Here is a 24,104-nt window from a genome sequence, read left to right on the forward strand (position 1 = left end):
ACACATTAATTACACAGGTTCTGTGGCTGATTAAGGTGGTAATTAACCCTTTCATGACTAAGCCTATTTTTGGCATTTGTTGTTTACAAGTTAAAATACATATTTTTTGCAAGAAATTTACTTGGAACCCCCCAAATATTTATATATATTTTTTTAGCAGAGACTCTAGAGAATAAAACGGCGATTGTTGCAATATTTTATGTCACACGGTATGTGCGCAGCGGTGTTTTAAATGCAACTTTTTGGGAAAAGGGACACTTTCATGAATTAAAAAAAACGAAACAGTAAAATTAGCCCAATTTATTTGCATAATGTGAAAGATAATGTTGCGCCGAGTAAATAGATACCAAACATGTCACACTTTATAATTGCATGCACTCGTGGAATGACGACAAACTACGGTACCTAAAAATCTCAATAGGCGACACTTTAAATTTTTTTTTTTTTATGGTTACCAGGTTAGAGTTACAGAGGAGGTCTAGTGCTAGAATTATTGCTCGATTGCGGCCATACCTCACATGTGTGATTTCAACACCGTTTACATATGCGGGCGCAACTTCCATATGCGTTTTCTTTGCTTCGCGAGCTCGCGGGGACGGCGGGCGCTTTAAAAAAATTATTTTTTTCATTTATTTTAAAATTAATAAATTGTTTAAATTGTTTTTTTTTTTTATCACTTTTATTGCTGTCACAAGGAATGTAAACATCTCTTGTGACAGTAATAGGTGGTGACAGGTACTCTTTATGGAGGGATCGGGGGTCTTAAAGACCCCCGATCCCTCCTTTACACTTCAAAGTATTCAGATCGCCGTTTTCGGCGACTCTGAATACTGTATATATTTTTAAATCCGGCGCCATTGGCAACCGAGTTAACGGGAAGCAACGTCATGACGTCGCTTCCGTGTTTACTATTAGGAGACTGGAATGAAGCCGCTTACGGCTTCATTCCAGTCCCTGCCCAGCAGCCGGAGGCATCCGGTCGTGTATCGGTGCTCCCGATTGAGCGGGAGCACCAGTAAGAGCGGCGGGAGGGGGGACGCTCCTCCGGCATAACAGCCGAGCGGCTTTTAGCCGCATCGGTTGTTATGGCTGGATAGCCGATCGCCCGCTGTGAAAAACGGTACCGGGATGATGCCTGCAGGTGCGGGCATCATCCCGGTAAAACCCCCGGAAGCCGAGTACGCACATCTGCTTACGCTCGGCGGGAAGGAGTTAAACTCACTTGGCACCTTATTTACATTTAATTAGCCTCAGAACCTGTGTAATTGAAAGGTGTTTAGGTTTAAAGGGATGTGGTGCCAACTCTAACCTTACCATAAGACGCACCTATGTTTTAGAGAAAAACCAGAAAAAAATATTCTGAACCAAATGGCTGCGGGCCCTGCTGGGTGCTGGCCGCAGACCTGTGGGCCCTGCTGGCCGCTGACCTGTGGGTCCTGCTGGGAGCAGGCCATGGCCAGCTCCCAGCAGGACCTACAGGCCAGTAGGACACACAGGCCAGCGGGACCCGCAGACCATAGCCAGCCCCCCCAGCAGGACCCACAGTGTTAAGGGCTATTTTGAGGTTACTGGGTGGACACTGGGGCAGAGTAAATGTGGTGTATGGGGTGAGATAGATGGGATGTGGGGATCAGCTGGCCCCAGGGGTGTCGGGGTCTCTCACCTCAATGATAGCAGCTGCTGGTGCTAGCTCAGCAGGTCCTTGTATGACCTCCTCCAGTCCTGGGAGGGGTTTAAGCAAAGCTGCAGCCTAAGCCAGTCTCGTTGGTCCCAAGTCCCGACTCCCTGGTGCACGCTGCCTTCAAGATCCTGGGAGTTGGAGTTCCCTGGCTGTGCTGCACTACAACTCCCACAATGCGTCAGCCCCACTATTCTAACACAATATTCGCTCCATAAGATGCACAGACATTTCCCCCTTTTTTGGGGGGCGCATTTTATGGAGCGGAAAATACGGTGGTACTTACCTACTATACATCACCCTTATCTAACCTGGCCATAACCTGCTTATTAATTGATGAAACATTCACATTGTATAGTGTTGACCATTTTTCTTTTTTTCTTTTCACAGTTTTACAAGCATGTTGTTCAAAGTGTTGAGAAGTTTATACAAAAGGTAATTTGTAGTTATTGTACACAGTTACATAAGAAAGTTTGAGGATTTTTAAATTTTCTTGATTTCAGTATGACTTGCTCTTAAGGGCCAGTTCACAGTGGGAATTGCACAGGAGTGAGATGCGCATTCCTGTGCAATTCACATGCAGTTTAGTGCAGTGTGATTTTTAGCTCATTTTGAATGGGCTGAAGTCACACTGCATTGCACCAGACGTAGCGTTGCTTTTGAAAACTCCCTGCAACCAGCGTGCATGATACTTCTGTACCATGCGATCCAGTGCAGATAAACACACAATGTTTACGACCTGTGTTTAGGGTGTCATTAACTTGACACCCGCTGCAGATTGCAACTGCAGTGTGCTTTTCGAAAAGCAGTGCGGGAAACATACATGGAGTGGGGGTTTCCCACACTGCGTTATGGTGGGGACAGGCACTTTTTTAATGTCTGAAATTCATCTAAACCATAATTACACATTAAGATTCCTTTAACATATTTAGCATGTTGCCACTTGTGCAACACATATTTGCAGCAGCAAAAGGGCAGACTTTACTGCCCACATGCTGCACATATGCGGTGGCAGATGTTTCTGTGCTGAGAGAGCGTCCTCACTGAACGCTCCTAGCACAGTGTCCGAGCTGTCCCCACTCCAGATCATGTGACCGCTTTGACAGCCAATTATAGTGCTCACACGATCTCTGGACGGCCTGCAATCCCAGGATTTTTTAAGGGAATAACTGTAGATGGGATACATATGTAACTCACTTAGAATTACTAGCTAGAAATGCAGAGAAAATTTGATTCCGGTGGAGTTGAGAACTATGGCTTGGCAAGTGTAAAATTACAGTTCTACTGTTTGGGCTGCTCTGTCCTTGATTTGCTTCTGCTTTTTAGATCATAGTCATTTTGTACGACCCACCTTCAAGGACAGAGGCCCTGACTTTCTTTTGTATTTCTTGGCACAGGTTGGAATTCATTCGTTTGTAATGTTTGTAAGCTGTGCAGACCTTAGCACAGTAAGCCCAGGTTCACACTGCTGTGTGTTAGAAATCATGCCAGTTCAGTAGAACTGGCACAATTTCAAACTGGCAATGCAGTCCAACTTTGGGGGCTATTTGACAGACACCTGTGCGGGTTCATGCATAGATGTCTATTCAAATCGCCCCCAAAGCCGTCAATAGTAGTACAGGAACTACTTTTGGGAATTGGTGAGGCGCTGCACCAATTTGGAAGGTGCAATAGCCATGCTGTCAAATTGCATGCCAAATCGTCCCAATGTGAACGTGGGCTAAAGCAATGCCATACCATAAAGAGTTGGGTGAGTGGCATTAGTTTGATTTCAGTTTGCACTAAAAAGCACTCTGGGTTCTGAAACATTTTGTCTGTGCCCTCCTATCTCTATAGTAGTAGAGCGAAACACCTATTCCATTATAAGTTCAGAGCTTTTTTCTTTTCTGGTTCAGATTTAGTCCATATTCACACACTAAGGATGAGAAGTAACAGCCATACTCAATTGTTAATGTTTTTGTGGACTTTCATATGTGCCAGCTGAGGTATGCAGGCATTACATGTAAAGGAATTCACAGAAAGGACTGAATGTTTTTCAAGGATATTATGTCTCTGAAATGGTAATTTTATGTACAAACAGGGCTTAACAGAGTTGTTCTTTAGCATTTGTTTTCTCCTACCTATATGTTTCCCTTTTTAGAGCATCTTTTTAAAAGCTTTATTTTATTTTACAGTGTAAACCAGAATACAAAGTTCCTGGACTGTATGTTATTGACTCCATTGTTCGACAATCTAGGCATCAGTTTGGTCAAGATAAGGATGTTTTTGCACCAAGGTTCAGCAATAACATAATCAACACTTTTCAGAACTTATATCGATGTCCTGTGGATGAAAAGGTATGGTATAGATGGAAATGAAGTTGTTTTTCACCTTATTTTTCCTGAGAAAATTAGCTAAACATATTTTGACCAGGGGTTTCTATATTTTTGCATTAGACCAGCTTTTGTCAACCATGAATTGTATGGGTTCCTTCAGAGGTTGATTTGATTTTGGACTGTTGGACCTTTTTCATTATTAATAAATTGATACTTGTTATTTGGTGGTGAGTAGATGCCACGTGTCATTAGAGTAACCTCCTAATTTGCCGCAGATATATTGCAGCAGCAAAAGTTTCTTCCTAATGTCTACCACTGACACCATCATTTAGCCATCTGTAAAGGTTGGGGCTTAGAATTGCCTCCCACTGACCACAAATTTAAGGAGCATTCTTCCCACTGACCATCAGACTAGTCTACTGTAAAGTGTTGATATAACTATTAGCAAGGTTTTCAAGGTTTCCTTCATGTTAAAATAGTTGAGAGAGGCTGCATTAAACTTTAGCTTCAGCATTGAACTGTTCATAGATAAAAAAAATAAAAAAATACAGCATGTAAACAATTGTGGATATACATATCCTCTTTTCTGGCTAATATATACAACATCTTAGCTTGCTGTGGAAGTGTGGGAACCTCGATTTTTAAAAACATGAATTGCTATCTGGAAATCGAGGTTCCCACACTTCTTTATGTGTTTGTTTTCAAATCTCTGAACAGTTTAATGCTGAATTTAGTCTAATGCAGCCTTTCTCAACTATTTTAATACAGTGGAATTTGTTTTGTTATATCTGTTCAATAAGTGCAAAAAAAATACATGTTGTTCTTGTCAGAAATTCACGTATAACAGAACAGGACACAGACCGTTCTGAATTTCTGACAAGAACGTGTATTTTTTTGCACTTATTAAATAGATATAACAAAATGAATTCAAACTTATATTTATTAGACAGAAATTGGGCAAATAAGAGATGTTTGGGTTAGCCAAGACTTTAAGAAATATAAGAAGCTGGCAGATAACTTTGCACACTGCACTTTACTTTTATCCAAAGTAAAACTTAAGATAAGAGGAGAGATAAAATACACAGGGGTTTGTTGTACAGAGACTGATCACTGTAAGAGCCAATCAGAGGCTATTACAGCAATTGGGTGATTGGAAATCGGGCCTCCTGGTCCTTTATTGTTAGTATAAGACCCGGGCTCGCGGTTAGAGCTCAGTCTCTGTGCTGGGAGCATCCTTTGCAGCGCACACTCAGCACAAACATGGCAGTCCATATATACAGACCCGCTTCTGTGAGACCTATATGCATGCACTCATTGCACTCAGTGGAAAGGTGTTAACAGGAAACTAAGTTGTAAGCATAACATATTGATATAAGTCTAGAGATATTTATTTTGAAGTGTATGCAGATTCATATAAGATATGGTATGTAGGTAACTTGTACCATTAAACTGTTGCAGTTTGCTCTTTTCAATAAATTAGATCTCGCTAGGCATAATTCTGGTTACATGTTTAATCTGTATGACTTTATATCTTTATACAGAGCAAGATTGTTAGAGTACTGAATCTGTGGCAGAAAAACAGTGTTTTCAAGAGTGAAATTATCCAGCCTCTTCTCGATATGGCTGCTGGTATTGCTCCACCTGTTGTCACACCTGTCTTACCTAGTACTGCTGCAGCTTTTGGCAATACACCCGGTAAGCGCTTTTATCTAGTTGGTTACTTAAGGCCCCGTTCACATATGTGCACACCATTCTGGTGCGATTGTGTTCACCAGTTCAGGTGCAAATTTTTACCCGAAAGCACACCTGAACTGGACTGAAAAACACACAGGACTCTGCACCGCGGCCGCCCTGTACATGTGTGAAACAGCAGCCTTGAGAAGGCTGCCGGTTCACATGTTATGCAAATAGAATGCGGTTCAAAATGCATCAGATTCACATATAAGTGAACGGAGACTAAAGGGAAATTGAACGTTTTTTGCCATTTGTATTTAATTATTTAATGTTTGCAAACCTTTGTCACTTTGTCATTGTTTGGGGAAAAAAAACACTATAATTTTAGAAATGAAAAAAATGAATAACTGCTGCTTTCATGACGCTAAATTCTTTTTCACAAATTTTTTATTGAGTTTTAAAAAAAATTTTTTTAATAGAAAGGTGGTACAAAACAAACGGGTACAATAAGGCAGCGTACAAAGAACATTGGGGTAAAAAGAAAAGTGGGTACAATTCCAACAGATATATGGTAGTAGCGCATAAATGTCACAATGCAAGCCAAAGGTTCCAACAAGTGCACTAGTTAAACATCATTGTAGTTCTTGAGTGGTCGAGTGGCAATAAAGACCATCATCCAGAGCTTTTCTTCATCTAAGAAAAAGGACAAAGAAAAAACAAGAAGGGAAAAAGAGGGAGAGGAATGATGTTTCAGGGTCTGAGGGGAAACACCATGCTAGAGCGAGGGGAAAGAGAAATGGAGGAGAGTCACCTAGAATTCTTGGCGAAATATGAATGTCCAATTGTGGCTGCTCACTTATGGTGCATTTTTTTGTAATTGATACTCTATACAGAGAAACAGTATCTCACAAAAGTGAGTACACCCCTCACATTTTTGTAAATATTTTATTATATCTTTTCATGTGACAACACTGAAGAAATTACACTTTGCTACAATGTAAAGTAGCGAGTGTACAGCTTGTATAACAGGGAAAATTTGCTGTCCCCTCTAAATAACTCAATACACACAGGCATTAATGTCCAAACCGCTGGCAACAAAAGTGAGTACACCCCTAAGTGAAAATGTCCAAATTGGGCCCAAAGTGTCAATATTTTGTGTGGCCACCATTTTTTTCCAGCACTGCCTTAACCCTCTTGGGCATGGAGTTCACCAGAGCTTCACAGGTTGCCAATGGTGTCCTCTTCTACTCCTCCATGACAACATCATGGAGCTGGTGGCTGTTAGAGATCTTGCACTCCCCCACCTTCTGTTTGAGGATGCCCCACAGATGCTCAATATTGGTTTAGGTCTGGAGACATTCTTGGCCAGTCCATCACCTTTACCCTCAGCTTCTTTAGCAAGGCAGTGGTCATCTTAGAAGTGTGTTTGGGGTCGTTATCATGTTGGAATACTGCCCGCAACCCAGTCTCTGAGGGGACTGGATCATGCTCTGCTTTAGTATGTCATAGTACATGTTGGCATTAATGGTTCCCTTAATGAACTGTAGTCCCCCAGTTCCGGCAGCACTCATGCAGCCCCAGACCATGAAACTCCCACCACCATGCTTGACTGTAGGCAAGACAAACTTGTCTTTGTACTCCTCACCTGGTTGTTGCCACACACGCTTGACATCATCTGAACCAAATAAGTTTATCTTGGTCTCATCAGACCACAGGACATGGTTCCAGTAATCCATGTTCTTAAGCTGCTTGTCTTCAGCAAACTGTTTGCAGGTTTTCTTGTGCATCATCTTTAGAAGAGGCTTCCTTCTGGGACAACAGCCTTGCAGACCAATTTGATACAGTGTGCAGCGTATGGTCTAAGCACTGGCATGCTGACCCCCCCATCCCTTCAACCTCTGCAGCAATGCTGGCAGCACTCATATGTCTATTTTCCAAAGGCGACTTCTGGATATGATGCTGAGCATGTGCACTCCACTTCATTGGTCGACCATGTTGAGGCCTGTTCGGAGTGGAACCTGTCCTGTTAAACCACTGTATAGTCTTGGCCACAGTACTTCAGCTCAGTTTCAGGGTCTTGGCAATCTTCTTGTAGCCTAGTCTAGGTCATCTTTATGTAGAGCAACAATTCTTTTTTTCAGATCCTCAGAGTTCTTTGCCATGAGGTGCCATGTTGAACTTCCAGTGACCAGCATGAGAGAGTGAGAGCGATAACACCAAATTTAGCACAGCTGCTCCCCATTCACACCTGAGACCTTGTAACACTAACGAGTCACATGACCTCGGTGAGGGAAAACGGCTAATTTGGTCCAATTTGGAAATTTTCACATACGGGTGTACTTACTTTTGCTTCCAGCAGGTTAGGACTTTTTAATGGCTGTGTGTTGAGTTATTTTGAGGGGATAGCAAATTTACACTGTTATACAAGCTGTACACTCACTAATTTACATTGTAGCAAAGTGTAGTTTCTCCAGTGTTGTCACATGAAAAGATTTTTTGAATCATATATTTGTGTGCATTCTGGATAGATTTGAACAGCAGAGAATCTAATTACACTGTCAGCTTTCCAGAATTGCAGAAAATGTTCAGACTCTAAAGCCCCTTCTGATCAAAATAAAATGGTTTTTAGTCTTTAGTCCTGAAAATTATATTTATTTAAAATACAAAAAAAGATTGGTTGTGTACTGGATAACTGTATATTTCGAAAATTCTTGTGCAGCAGCGCTAAATGAAAAGAAAGTTTGATCCTTGCCACAACCCCTCTCTCCCTTTTGTATTCTACAAAAAAGAAATAGTCTGTTTGTGACACAGTCCTCCTCCCCCGTGTTTTCTATGAAAAATGTACAGTAAAGACTGTAAATAAAAGAAAAATCTGTTCACTTTTCACTTTATGGTCCTAAAATGTATAAAAGCATGCCTCTAATAAAAATATGATTTTTTTTTCAAGGCACGCCAGCCACTCCAGTTACTCCCGCAAATGCTTCTCAAAGCATGCCTGACCCATGGATTGCTCAGATAACCAGTACAGACACCCTAGCCGCAGTGGCTCAGATATTACAAAGTCCTCAGGGGCAACAGGTATGGTTTAACAATTTTGTTCAATATTTATTGAAAGTTTGATTGCTTTACTAAGCTCTGATATTTTACATATTGTTTTTTTAACCACTTGCCGACCGCTGTCCGCATATGTACGTTAGCAGAATGGCACAGCTGGGCAAAGCAACGTAACCGTACGTTACTTTGAATTTCCCGCTGTGCGCACGCAAGCTCCGTGACCGTGCCCATGGGACCTGCGGACGCGATCGCCGTCGGGATACCTGCGATCGTGTCACAGAGCTCAAGAATGGGGAGATGCCGATGTAAACAGCATCTCCCCGTTCTGCCTAATGACAGAACACTGATCGTCTGCTCCCTGTCAGTTAGAAACACTCCCCTAGGACACACTTAACCCGCCCCTAGTGGTTAACCCCTTCACTACCAGTGACATTTTTACAGTGATCAATGCAATTTTAAAGCATTGATCGCTGTATTAATGCCAATGGTCCCAAAAATGTGTCAAAATTGTCAGATATGTCCGCCATAATGTCGCAGTCATGCTAAAAATCGCTGATCGCCGCCATTACTAGTAAAAAAAAATTATTAATAAAAATGCCATAAAACTATCCCCTATTTTGTAGACGCTATAACTTTTGCGCAAACCAATCAATAAACGCTTATTGTGATTTTTTTTTTTGTTTGTTTGTTTTTTTTACCAAAAATATGTAGAAGAACACGTATCGGCCTAAACTGAGGGGAAAAAAATGTTTTTTATATATTTTTGGAGAATATTTATTATCGCAAAAAGTAAAAAATAATGCGTTTATTTTCAAAATTGTTACTATTTTTTTGTTTATAACGCAAAAAAAATAAAAACTGCAGGGGTGGTCAAATACCACCAAAAGAAAGCTCTATTTGTGGGGAAAAAAAGGGCACCAATTTTGTTTGGAAGCCACGTCGCACGACCGCGCAATTGTCAGTTAAAGCGACGCAGTGCCGAATCGCAAAAAGTGCTCTGGTCAGGAAGGGGGTAAATTCTTCCGGGCTGAAGTGGTTAAGGATTCTGAAAATATTTAGTTTGTTTTATACACATGTTCTAAAAACGCAAATTTGACAATTCCTGCAATTAATATTAGTCAACAATAAGAAACATGTTATGAAACGTATTTAGATACAGGAGGTTTTGCAAATTCCAATAAAGGATTTTATAGTGGGTAATGTGATTTATTGTGGAATTTAACTTATAGGTCACTAAGGAAGTCGGCAACTAAAGTATACATTGCTTGCACACATGTCAGAGTACTCTCCCTTCTTTGAGTCTATAATTTAAATCATCTCAAGTTGTAAAGCTTTACAGCAAGAGTAAAGATCTCATGCATAAGGGACGTTTGGCCCATGCATTGTGAAAGAGCAGTGTTTATTGGCGCAAGGGATGCACATGGGCAGTGTACAGTTCTCTGCCAGTAGCCTATCAAAATCAATAACAGACTGAAATACGCCATGGCTGGGCCAGGGGAGGAATGTTTGTTCATGGATGTATGCCAGGCATGTCCAAAGTTCCGGTTTAATAGGCCAGGGAGGGGGAGGGACAAGTGCTGTCAGATTACCTACAGGAGAATCTCCTGTTTACTCTGCGGTGTCTGTAATGGGAAGTCACGTCTCCTGTGCTGGCATTGGATGACTGTTCTGTCTATCATTGTATTAACCCTTTCATGACTAAGCCTATTTTTGGAATTTGGTGTTTACAAGTTAAAATCCATATTTTCTACTAGAAAATTACTTGGAACCCCCAAACATTATATATATTTTTTTTAACAGAGACTCTAGAGAATAAAACGGCGATTGTTGCAATATTTTATGTCACACGGTATTTGCGCAGCGGTGTTTTAAATGCAACTTTTTGGGAAAAGGGACACTTTCATGAATTAAAAAAAAACAAAACAGTAAAATTATCCCATTTTTTTTCAATAATGTGAAAGATAATGTTACGCCGAGTAAATAGATACCAAACATGTCACACTTTATAATTGCGCGCACTTGTGGATTGACGACAAAGTACGGTACCTAAAAATCTCAATAGGCGACGCTTTAAACATTTTTTACGGTTACCAGGTTAGCGTTACAGAGGAGGTCTAGTGCTAGAATTATTGCTCTCGCTCTAACGATCGCGGCGATACCTCACATGTGTGATTTGAACACCGTTTACATACGCGGGCGCGACTTCCGTATGCGTTTTCTTTGCTTTGCGAGCTCGCGGGGACGGCGGGCGCTTTAAAAAATTTTTTTTATTTTTTTATTTATTTTATTTATTTTAAAATGACTAAATTAAAAAAAAAAAAAAAAAAAAATTTGATCACTTTTATTGCTGTCACAAGGAATGTAAACATCCCTTGTGACAGTAATAGGCGGTGACAGGTACTCTTTATGGAGGGATCGGGGGTCTAAAAGACCCCCCACCCCTCCTTTACACTTCAGTGTATTCAGATCGCTGAAAACGGCGATTCTGAATACCGGATATTTTTTTAAAACCGGCGCCATTGGCAGCCGAGTAAACGGGAAGTGACGTCATGACGTCGCTTCCGTGTTTACTATGAGGAGACTGGAACGAAGCCGATTACGGCTTCGTTCCAGTTCCTCCCCAGCGGCCGGAGGCAGTGCAAGTTGAATCGGTGCTCCCGATCGAACGGGAGCACCGGTAACAGCGGCGGGAGGGGGGGACGTCCCCTCCCGCTCCTCCGGCATAACAGCCGAGCGGCTTTTAGCCGCATCGGTTGTTATGGCTGGAAAGCCAATCGCCTGCTGAAGAAAACGGTACCGGGATGATGCCTGCAGGTGCGAGCATCATCCCGGTATAACCCCCGGAAGCCGAGTACGCAGATCTGCGTACGCTCGGCGGGAAGGGGTTAAAGAGGCCACCGAGTAAATAGGAGATTCTCTTTATGTAATCTGTCGGTGCTCAACCCACCCCCCACCCTGTTCCCTCCGAGGCTGCAGATTGGCATGGATTAGGCATGACTGATGGCAATGGTGAAGGCTGCACTGATGGCATTGGCAAAACTGCATTCATGGCAATGATGAGGTGCATTCATGGCACTGGTGGGGCTCCATTCATGTCCCTGGTGGAGCTCCACTCAGGGCACTGGGGGGGCTCCGTTCAGGGCACTGGTGGGGCTGCATTCATGGCAATGGTGAGGCTGCATTCATGGCATGGCTGAAATGATTGCAATGGTGAGGCTGCAGATGGGCATTAATTAGACTGCATTGATGGGCACTCACTCTTATTTTTACTTCACAGTTCTTTATTTAAAATTTTAGTTTTTTTCCTGAAACTTCCCTCCTAAAGTGAAGTTATGCGTTATATGCTGATAATTACGGTATATACAAATAACACGCCCAAGCTCATCCTTTGTCCTAAGCGGCACTCTGGGATTCGTTGGAGGCCACAAAAGATATATATATCCAAATAACATGCCTAAGCTCATCTCTTCACTACACACAGCCACAAAGGCAAGAGCATTCTTGTTGGGCAGTGTATTAGTGCTCGGGCGAACACACTTAGACCGAATTTTAGTGGTTTAAAGAATGTCAGGCAAAATGATCGGCCCTCATGCATGTTCATTTCATCAAATCTGGCCCTCTGAAAAAGTTTTGACACCCCCGATGTATGCTGTGAACATGAGTACCACTCAGAACTGAATTCACACGCTACATATTTCAGCCTGTTCTTGATTTTGACAGGCTGCTGGCAACAGGTCATACACTGTACATATGCCTCCCTTAAGTCCAAAAATGTTGGGTGTTTACGCTGTGCAGGACAAACCGTCCATGAGGATGAGCTTGGGCGTGTTATTTAGATATACCGTAATTATCAGCATATAACGCGTAACTTCCCTTTAAGGGGGACGTTTCAAGAAAAAAACTAAAATTTTAAATAAAGAACTGTGAAGCAAAATAAGAGTCAGTGCCCATCAATTATGATGGTGCTCACCAGTGCCATGAGCTCTATGGATCTTATTTTGATTTACAAATCCTTTATTGATAAAACAGTGAAGACCAAGAACCACAGCTAAAGCATAAGTACAATGAACATAAGAGTACACACATATTGTTGTCGCACACAATGGTTGTGAGCAGAAGTACAAAATGTAGGAAACAAAATACTTTCCCAAAAGGACTGGAAGGTATGTAATCAATGAGTGATGATGTCACATAGACAAAAAAAAAAAATCAAAGCATTTCCATTAAGTGCCTTATTAAAAAGTGAGTACAACAATGTACAGTGAGGGGAAAAAAGTATTTGATCCCCTTCTGATTTTGTACGTTTGCTCACTGACAAAGAAATGATCAGTCTATAATTTTAATGGTAGGTTTATTTTAACAGCTAGAGACAGAACAACAAAAAATTCCAGAAAAACGCATTCAAAAAAGTTATAAATCGATTTGCATTTTAATGAGTGAAATTAGTATTTGACCCCTTCACAAAACATGAATTAAAAACCCTTGTTGTGAATCACAGAGGTCAGATGTTTTTTGTAGTTGGTCACCAGGTTTGCACACATCTCAGGAGGGATTTTGTCCCACTCCTCTTTGCAGATCCTCTCCATGTCATTAAAGAGGAAGTAAACCCCTTCAAACCACTTTGACCTACAGGTAAGCCTAGATTAAGGCTTACCTGTAGGTCCAAGCAATATCTCCTAAACCTATATGGTTTAGGAGATATTTGCCCGAAAATGGGCACCGCTGTCTACGGCGCATGCGCCGTAGACAGCGGCGCGCAGGCGCACTAAATGCGGCAAATCCAAGAATGGATTTGCCTAATTTGTCGACTCCCGTGCGCATGCGCGGGAGTGACGTCATCGCCGCTTCGCCGCTGTCATTGGTCGGAGCTGCGAGACGCCACCAGCAAGATGGATGCGGCGGACTACAGGGATCAGCGGCGACTTCGCTGGCTCCTGTGTCAGGTAAGTGACACATAATGAGCTACTATGCGATGCATAGTAGTCCATTATGCTTTACCTTTGCAGGGAAAAAAAGAGGAAGTAAACCCATCAGGGTTTACTTCCTCTTTAAGGTTTTGAGGCTGACATTTGGTAACTTGAACCTTCAGCTCCCACCACATATTTTCTATGGGATTAAGGTCCCGTCCATAGTCCCTTTTGATGCAGTGAAGTTGCCCTGTCCCCTTAGCAGAAAAACACCCCCAAAGCATGTTTCCACCTCCATGTTTGACTGTGGGGATGTGTTCTTGGGATCCTAGGCAACATTCTTCCTCCTCCAAACACGGCGAGTTGATGCCAAAGACTTTGATTTTGGTCTCATCTGACCACCACGCTTTCACCCAGTTCTCTGAATCATTCAGATGTTAATTGGCAAACTTCAGACGGACCTGTACATGTGCTTTCTTGAGCAGGGGGACTTTGTGGGTGCTGTAGGATTCCAGTCCTTCATGGCATAGTGTGTTACTAATTGTTTTCTTGGTGACTATGGTCCCAGCTGCATTTAGATCTTTGACAAGATTCTCCCGTGTAGTTCTGGGATGATTTCTCACTGTTTTCATGATCATTGAAACTCCACGAGGTGAGATCTTGCACGGAGCCCCAGACTGAAGGAGATTGACAGTTATTTTGTGTTTCTTCCACTTGTGAATAATCACACCAGCTGTTGTCACCTTCTCACCAATCTTCTTGGTGATGGTCTAGCCCATTCCAGCCTTGTGTATGTTAGGTCTACAATCTTATTCCTGATGTCCTGAGACAGCTGGTTTTGGCCATGGTGGTGAGATATGAATCTGATTGCTTCTGTGGATAGGTGTCCTTTATACAGGTAACCAGCTGAGATTAGAAGTACTCCCTTTAAGGGAGTGCTCCTAATCTCAGCTTGGTACCTGTATAGAAGACACCTGGGAGCTAGAAATCTACTATCTACTTATTTCACTCATTAAAATGCAAATCAGTGTATAACTTTTTTGAAATGCGTTTTTCTGAATATTTCTGTTTTTCTGTCTCTCACTGTTAAAATAAACCCACCATTAAAAGTATGGACTGATCATTTCTTTGTCAGTGGGCACACGCACAAAATCAGCAGGGGATCAAATACTTTTTTCCTCTCACTGTTACTGTACAATGGAGGAAGTAAAAACAGAGAAATTTGGAGGTCTACATTAAAGCGGAACTTTACCTATAACAACTTGATAAAAAATAATGTTCTTTAGCAAGGAACATACATTCTACATTAATAAATATGCTACCAAAATTGGTGCATGCTGTAAATTTTCTCCAGCATTGCTCCTGTTCTTGCTGGAGACTGCTAGCCCCTGAGCAGCAGTAAGTTATAAAGCGGAACTTAATGCTTTGATTTAACAGTTACATTCTTGGAATGCTGGGATTGCTAACTATTACATTTGCTTGTGTCCTCAACCAAACTGAAACCATCAAATGGCTGCTGTCATAACTGATCACTTGTGCAGCACCATGGCAGTTGCAGATCAAACCAAAGCAACTTCATTGAATTAAAAGGATATGGGGGGTTTAATTCCATTTTAAGGCTGTCGGCAGATCGGCCTCTACAACTTCAGCAGTGCCTGTGCCACAGAGACAGTGTATTGCTGGATTTTAAACACTATAAACACTTATTTCTATTTTTCATAGCTATACCTGCAAACTGGGCCAGTCTGAAGTTTTCTAGCAGGACTTGAAGTGGAAGTCCAGGCTACAAATAAAATACCTGCTTCTAAAGCCACCAACATTCTAACACTAACCTATCTAGCCCTGAAAAGAAAAAAAAAACAGTATACTTAGCTTTTCAGAAGCCGATCCGACCCAATCTCCAGTGGTGGAAGCTCTAATGCCATGCTGAGCTGTCAGCCGTGGCTTCTATGTGGGCAGGTGCAGGTTACACTTCTGTCAAGGGAAGCCCCATAGTAACTCTGGGTGATGTCACTTCCCATTCATTTCACAGCCGTTGTCAACCATGTCCTCCGCAGAGCTTCCACTGTGGGAGATTGGGTAGGATCGCCTGCAGAAAAGGTATGTATACTGATTTTTATCTTTCAGGGCTAAATAGGTTAGTGTTGGAATGTTGGTGGCTATAGATGGAGGGATTTTAGTTTTGCCCTGGACTTCCACTTAAAGCGGGAGTCCACCGGGACTCCGCGTTTTTTTTTTTTTTTTTTAAAAGCCAGCAGCTACAAATACTGCAGCTGCTGACTTTTAAAATAGTGACACTTACCTGTCCAGCGCGCCCGCGATGTCGGCACCCGAAGCCGATCGCTAGGTCGTCTGTCGGGTCCTGCCGCCGCCATCTTGGGTATGGGAATCAGGAAATGGAGCCTTTCGGCTTCATTTCCCGGTTCCCTACTGTGCATGCGCGAATTGCGCTGCGCAATAAGGACGCTCCCCGCTGCCTCTGGGAGCTGTGTGTTTCCCAGCAGGCAGCGGGGCACTTGCGGGAAGGGGCGGGCACTTGCGGAAAGGGGCGTAAGTTACGCCCCTTTCCGCAGAGAGCTGTCCCGGAAGTGGGTGCAGTTACCTGGATTATCCAGGTAACTGCACCCCCCTCCCCCCTGAAAGGTGCCGATTGTGGCACCGGAGGGGGGAGGGTTCCTTTAGGGTGGACCTCCGCTTTAAATTTTCTGCCTAAAGTTCCAATTTAAGGAAAAGGTGGTAAGCGAAGTTTATAGAAAGGAAGGAGAAGGCGTAGAGCAGAGAGTAAGCAATTCCCAGCAAGTATAACATTTTATTAACTCAAATTGATAAAGGACACGGATTGAAGGTTAATGGTTGAAAATAGGAGATCCTAGGTTGCCAGATTTGGATACATTTTGCATGCCTGTTAGGCCTCGTTCACACTATGTTGCAGAGACATGAGTTTTTCTGCATGCGTTCTGCTAGGGCTAAAAAAAAACAAAAAAAAAACAATGGTTCTCTATGTGCCCTGTTCACACCACACCGTGCAGATTTCTTCTGCAATGGAATCTTTAACGCGTATGCGGTTTTCTGCACGGGAAAAAACTGACACGACTTAAACATTGGTGTGAATAGGGCACATAACGGACACCCATGAAAACTGATGTCTCTGCAAATCATCAGTTTTCATGCACGCATGGTGTGAACGAGCCCTTAAAGCGGGAGTCCACCGGGACTCCGCGTTTTTTTTTTTTTTTTAAAAGCCAGCAGCTACAAATACTGCAGCTGCTGACTTTTAAAATAGTGACACTTACCTGTCCAGCGCGCCCGCGATGTCGGCACCCGAAGCCGATCTCTAGATCGTCTGCAAGGTGCTGCCGCCGCCATCTTGGGTATGGGAATCAGGAAATGGAGCCTTTCGGCTTCATTTCCCGGTTCCCTACTGCGCATACACGAATCACGCTGCGCAATAAGGACGGTCCCCGCTGCCTCTGGGATCTGTGTGTTTCCCAGCAGGCAGCGGGGCACTTGCGGAAAGGGGCTGGCACTTGCGGAAAAGGGCGTAATCTACGCCCCTTTCCGCAGAGAGCTATCCCGGAAGTGGGTGCAGAATACCTGTACTGTACAGGTATCTGCACCCCCCTGAAAGGTGCCAATTGTGGCGCCGGAGGGGGGGAGGGTTCCGATGAGCGGAGGTCCACTTTAGGGTGGACCTCCGCTTTAAGCGCAACCTATTCATTTAACAGTTTTTAAAAAAATCATTACATTCCCTGCGTGTGTAACTTACATTTTCTTGTTCTCTTAACCAAACTGTCAAACCATAAATTGTCTGGTGTCATAACTGATCACATAGTACAAAGAATAGTGCAGCGCTAAATATCAGTTAATACATCTCCTCATCCAATAAATGAATACATGAAAGATATAGTTATTGGAAAGAAAAAATCATAAAAAGTTCATATAGAAATCAGTATTCTGATAGGACCCCTGAGTCAAAAAAGGCTTTCCCTTACAGGCAAATTCCTGGGGAGTAGTGATAAAGCACATGGATCACCACATCAGCTCATATACAGGGGATCGCAGCATAAGATCATCAGTGTCCCAATATCCAGATATATGCAAATAAAACAGGAAATATCTAGTGCTCTCTGCTGACAAGTATTTAATATGATAAAAAGGACACTTGAGTGCCAGCAAAAAAGCATTCTGTCACATAAAACCACTTGGGGTCAACATGAGAAGATGGCCACGGGTGACATCAATCCCTCACGCATGGTCCCAAGGAGTAGGACTTCATCAGCGTACTTGATGAATGCTGATGGAAGTCCTGCACCTTAGGACAATACGCATGGGAGAGGGATTGACGTCACCCGTGTCCGTCTCCTCATGCTGACTCACTGTGGTTTTATGTGACAGAACACTTTTTTTGCCGGCACTTAATGGAAGTGTCTTGTATGTAAGTGTGATTCTTCCTTTTTATCATATTAAAGCGGTAGTAAACCTGCACATTTTTTTTTTTTTAAACCTGCAAAGCAAAAGGCATAATGAGCTAGTATGCACCGCATACTAGCTCATTATGAAATACTTACCTTAGAACGAGGCCCCGACATCTGGCCCGATCCACGCCGAGGGAGCTGACATGCTCCCTCGGCGTTTCTTCCGGGTATCGCGGCTCCGGCGCTGTGAGTGGCCGGAGCCGCGATATATACAACCACTTTAAATACATGCCAGCAGAGAGCACTAGGTATTTCCTGTTTTATTTGCACATATCTGGATATTGGGACACTGATAAATCTTATGCTGCAATCCCCTGTATATGAGCTGATGTGGTGATCCGTGTGCTTTGCACTCTGAAGAGATTTATCGCTACTCCCCAGGATTTTGCCTGTAAGGGAAAGCTTTTTTAACCCTTTGTTAACTCAGGGGTCCTATCATTCAGGTGAGCGGCAAAGAGTGTCTTATGGTGGAGGTCACACTTGTGGCACCGATTTTCAGTCTTCCTTGATGCACATTGTCACTTTTTGGAATACTGATTTCTATATGAACTTTCATAAACTTTTTATGATTTTTCCTTTCCAATAACTATATCTTTCATGTATTGATTTATTGGATTTGGAGATGTTTTAATTGTGATATTTAGAGCTGCACTATTCTTTGTTCCTTTTTTATTGCCTGGGATTTTTTTGTAAATTTGCCTTGAGTGTTCAGCAGCTGTTTATATTTTGACAATTTCTTTGTGCTGGTATAATTTTATACCATTAATAACTGATCACATGTACAGCATTTTGGCAGTTAAAGTGCAAAAAGAGGCCTAGATGGCAGCATTCTTTGACTGAAAATATAGGAGAGTTTAGTTCCACTTTAGGCTGGGTTCACACTGCAGCGGTTTATGAGATCGGATGTGATTCGCACCGCACTGCAGTGCAAATCACATCCGATCTCTGTGCGATGTGAGTTCAGCCATACAGATAGTATGGCTGAATTCGCATCCGGCCGAAACTCGCGCATGACCCTTTTTTCGGTCCGCAGCAGAATCGGATTGCATGGGTGTTCACACCATGCGATCTGATTCCTGTCCGAGTTTGCAGATCGCACTGCGATATGCGAACTGATCTGGGGGTGTCATTAACGTTTCACTGACACTCCCAGCAGTTCGCATAGGGCAGGGGAGGCATGCGATGTGGGAACCCGCAGCGGATTCACAGCGTTCCCGCATCGCTGCAATGTGAACCCAGCCTTAAGTAGAATCTTATTGTCATTAACGTGACAGTAATTTTCAAATCTGATTGATCTCAGCTAACAATAACTGTCCCAGTTTGGAAAGTAAAGATCCTTATTCTGTTGTGCTAACTTTGTGAATTGAGCCTGTTGTGTAGTTGTAGTGTTCATTCACATGCATAGCTGTTCCTTTGAGAGCACAGCATTCTTATGCCAACATCAGATACTACAACCTTTGCTCATTAAGACAGTAGGTAGTGCTGTAATACAGGGCAACATGCTCACTCTTCTCCAGTCACTGTATACAGAGAAAGTATAACCTGACAAGTTTTAATAAAGAATGTTTTTCGTCAGAAAGCTCATATTGGAAGAATAGTACTTGCTAAATAAGAGTTTGTAATAAGAGTATGGTATAAAATGTAACTAAAATCCATTCCAACAGCCTTGTAATAAAAGCTTCCCTCCAACCACTTTGCATATTATTTTATATATAATGTGATTCTGTACTTGCCACATATGCTGCAGAAATCTCCCTCCACGGAGTCTGGCTGCAACCATTTTAACTGCGGGCAGCTGAAACTGCTGCCTGTTCACTTCCTGGATTTACACAGACACACAGAGGCACACCTCCAGCTCTGCAGCTCTCATTGGCCTTTGTATGACTCATCCTTTCCTGGCAAAATCTTACTAGAGTGAGAGAGAGCTGTGCATGATGTTATAATTCTAGGCTTTTTTCCAGACAAGAAACAGGAAGTGGGCTGTATAAAGTATTTACTGGCAGAAAAAAATGCTTTACTATCCAAAGTTAAAACAACAAGGACAGGGTTAATAGACAGGTGAAAAAATCCACTTCAATTGGTTAAACTGACCTCATTGACAGACCGAAGTGCATTCCTCTGATCTCTAAAAGAACTAAATGTTACAATGAAGAGTTTACTAAAGTTACGACAATTCTCGTACGACAGAAAAAAAGAGCAGAAGTGAATGTCATGTGTTGTATTATATTTGTATTGTATTTTCTGACGAATACTGTCCTAAGTAAATGAAAATTGTTTGATCTGATATTGAACGAGAAAAAATTTTGTGTTCCTTGTCCCTTCCGATAATATCGGATGAACTGCTGTGATCGGCTCTTAAAAGCTGTGTACAAACACAGATTATTGTATGATCGCTTTAAAAGTGGTATTTGTCATATGGTTTTCTGATGGTGTGTATGGAGCTTAACTGAGCAGGATTGTTACAGTAGCTAAGATCTATTTTTCTGAGAATAGGCACACTTTATAGGAGCCGCCGTAGGCCATGCCTGATTTTTTTTTTTTTGCACAAAATGTGCGTCGACACATGTATCAAAAACCCATGCAATTTAGATAATCCTGCGGTAATTTTTTGTATCTTTACTTTTTAATGCATTCCAGGTATTTACGCCTTTGAATTTTTGTCATCCTACAGCTTCAGCACTTGGTTCAGTCTTTGCATGTACAGCAACAAAAGCCTCAGCCATCACTTCTCCAAGCACTAGATGCAGGACTTGTGGTTCAGTTGCAAGCACTTACTGCTCAACTTACAGCTGCAGCTACCGCAACAAACACTCTGAACCCTTTGGAGCACAGTGTATCACTGAGTAAGGTACGTTTCAAATATGCTTTCTTCAACAGTTAAAGTGACACTAAACCGGTTTTGAAAGGAAAAATGTCTATTCAAGTATGTATTCCTAACTCAAAAAGTAACTTATTTTACTCTCAGCATCTTCCAAATCTCCAGATTCCTTTTTTTTTCTGCTGCTGTGATCTGACTTCTTGTTAGAGGATGGCTATGTTTTTTCCCCCCATGATCCCCCCCTGTATGTAAGAACATAGCCATCCTCTCTTACTCACTCCTAACATGGATTAGGAACTATGGTATATGTAGTGTGCACTGCTCATTCCAAACACATACAAGTGGGAGAAAGAGGAGAGATTTGGGAGCTTGGTGAGAATGTCAAAGAGGCAGAAGAATACAGTAAGAATTGATTTATGGAAAAATAGTTTACAGGGCCATTAAGTAGTGGATGTGTATGGTTTTAATTATGGAGAATCATTTAGTCACTTTAATTTGGATTAGATAGCCTCATGTTATATTTGTGAACATATGTATGGCAATGTAAAAGACTGATATATTTTCTCCCTCCCAAGCAACATATACTTCCTTTTCATGCTCCCCTGCTGCTCCATTCAGTCATCCGAACTGGGAAATGTGTAATGTCATACACTGCTAGAATTATTATTATTTTTTTTTGGAACATTCTTTTAATTTCCTAATCAATGGCGGGGTCAGATCCATGTTCATTTTTGACCACAGTGACGAGGAAATCAAATGATTTGAAATTTCTCTCAAACTAATTTCTGTTTTTGTTCAGGAAAGTCCATTTACTCCAAAATCGAATGTTAAAAGCAAACATTATTTGAAGTACTTAACTACGTTCGTCATCGAATGTACAGATTAGAATTTTCGTACGAATGTTTGTATGAACAATCATTTTGATAATCTGCTACCATATGGCTGCTTAAAGTGATAGTAAAGGCATTTTTTTTTCTTAAATAACAAACCTGTCTTACTTACCTGCTCTGTGTAGTGGTTTTGCACAGAGCAGCCCCAATCCTCCTCTTCTTGGGTCCCTCGTCAGATCTGGCCCCTCCCCTCTCCTGAGCCGCTGCTCTGCTTGTCTGTTCACACACAAAGACACAGCTCAGCCCCACTCCCCCTCTCTTCTCATTGCATGAAGGTTAAAAACCTTGAACCTTTAGAACCAGTTTAAGTTTCACACTGACTTTATTGTGCTTAAACAGGGCTGTAGACTTCTTTCTCGGCCCCATGTAACTGTGCTGGATCATTTAGGAGAAGGTCACATGCTCACTCCATACCCACAAGTTCTGGGTTGTTAACTTTCATTCTGGCAGCCAAATGGACCAGCGTGGGAGTGCAGGGAATGTAAGTATATGCTGCTGGGTAGCTAAATTACTTATTTTTAGCCCTGCATGAGCCAAGTTAAAATCCCTTTTTAAATGTAGTTGCTGAACCTAGCCATGCCCTTGTTAACTTATGTTTAGTTTCAGTCCAGCATGACCATATGCTCCCATCTTTAGAGTGCCATAAACTTACAAGGCACTAATTAGTAACCCTGCCACCACATAAAACAGAGGCACTCCCCCATCACACGCAATATCTGCAGCGGATGAGGAACACTGAAGCAGCGGAATATAAGGACCCTGGCCCCTGGAAAGGTAAGTATAAAGCCCGCTCTTTTACAAGGCTGGTATTTTTTTGGAAGTGACCTGTGGTGACAGGGCCATTTTAGCACGCGGTAACGTCTGTATTAAAAATGATCACATGTGTACACGTAACAAATTCTTTCTGTTCTCAGAAACTAATGGACAGGTTTGATTTTGGGGAAGACACGGTCCAGAATGAAGAGCCAAAAAAGGAGGCATCATCAATGTAAGTATTTGTTCTGATATATATTATTGCATTCATATTGTATATTAGAGATTCATTTGTAATATTTTATTTTTGGTGGTGGCTTACTGGACCAGGAGTTTACTGCAAAACATTCGTTAATGTTTTAAAGTGGTTGTATGCCCTGAAAATAAATAAAATCCGTAAGGCAAAGTCATAATGAGCTAGTATGGACCGCATGTGCGTGGGAGTCCTCTTTCTGGAAAGGTCTGTCAGCATCCCCTGGACCTTCAGAGCGCATGTACCACTGACATCAGCACCTGCATGCAAGGTGAATATCTCCTAAACCTTTGTAGATGTCCATTTTACCTACAGGTAACCTTATTTCTTTATCGTACATCACGGGACACAGAGCAGTCATTACTATATGGGTTATACGCTACCTACTGGTGAATGGACACTTGTAAATCAATCAAACAAGAAATTCTCCCCTATATAACCCCTTCTACACAGGAAGTACCTCTGTTTTTTTGCCAGTGTCTGTTAGGTGGATGGTCACTGATGCAACGTTCTCTTGGAGCATACTTGGAAGTCTGGACGGTTCCATTAAGAATCATGGACTTCAATCGGATTAATTCGAAAAAGCTATCAGCCAAAATGGATGGTACCCGAGCCTCATTGGAAGGAGAGACGGTTCCTTGAGGTTTTGCCTGTAATGCAGCCTTATGGCACTGGACCCTGTGTAATGGAACCCTGTGCAGTGTTCTCTCTGACCAAAGCCCTTTCCTGCAGGGTGCTATACAGGTCCAGGGGAGTGGACCCCAGATTAAGGGGGGCCCAGTCTCTGAAGGTCTTTTATGACAAAGCTCGCCGTGATGGGTGAAGAATTGGACTCCTGTTATGTTCAGAGTCCTGGAGCAGGAATGGTAAGTTTGCATTTTTGCAGTTTCGTTTAAAAAAAAAAATAAAGAGAGATAGATCTGTCTGTTCTCCGATGGCCACTGGGGGCAGTGTGCTGTTTAATCATGCTATGTACTTCTTAGTCATGTGGGCTGCTGTTTCTCTTCCAGCCACTAGAGGGTGCAGGCTCGCTCAGTAGGGCCTAAGTGGAAGGGTGGCCATTATGCCATGTGGCAACAGGTTCAGGAGGGCCTCTGGAGACATAACAGCAGCCCATGGATACTAACAAAGTGTGAGTACTTGCTATGGGAAAACTGTGTGACATGTCATGATTATATGCTGCATATTTACTGCTTATCCGGGGGGACTGTACAACTGTAAGTCGATACACCCCTGGATGGTTAGCAGTTCACTTTAAAGTGTTGTTGACTGCTCGGGAAGGCAGGT

The 24,104-nt window shown here is 42.4% G+C and overlaps 1 protein-coding gene across 7 annotated transcripts in view; it reads left to right on the top strand.

Annotated features, from left to right (window-relative positions):
• SCAF8 (SR-related CTD associated factor 8) overlaps positions 1-24,104 on the top strand; it is a 315,849-nt gene that overhangs the window by 66,350 nt on the left and 225,395 nt on the right. For all 7 annotated transcript variants that reach the window (XR_013276655.1, XR_013276654.1, XR_013276656.1 and 4 more), the window contains 6 exons: positions 2,069-2,113; positions 3,853-4,014; positions 5,535-5,688; positions 8,615-8,745; positions 20,775-20,951; positions 22,726-22,799. Coding sequence is in view for 2 of the 7 variants with exons in the window: in XM_077486236.1 (XP_077342362.1) it covers positions 2,069-2,113; positions 3,853-4,014; positions 5,535-5,688; positions 8,615-8,745; positions 20,775-20,951; positions 22,726-22,799 (743 nt within the window). In the remaining 5 variants the exon portion in view is untranslated. The remainder of the gene's footprint in view (positions 1-2,068; positions 2,114-3,852; positions 4,015-5,534; positions 5,689-8,614; positions 8,746-20,774; positions 20,952-22,725; positions 22,800-24,104) is intronic.

Source organism: Lithobates pipiens, unplaced genomic scaffold (genome assembly GCF_037356315.1).
Source record: "Lithobates pipiens isolate NorthernLeopardFrog02 unplaced genomic scaffold, aLitPip1_a1.2 Scaffold_18, whole genome shotgun sequence".
NCBI lineage: Eukaryota > Metazoa > Chordata > Amphibia > Anura > Ranidae > Lithobates > Lithobates pipiens.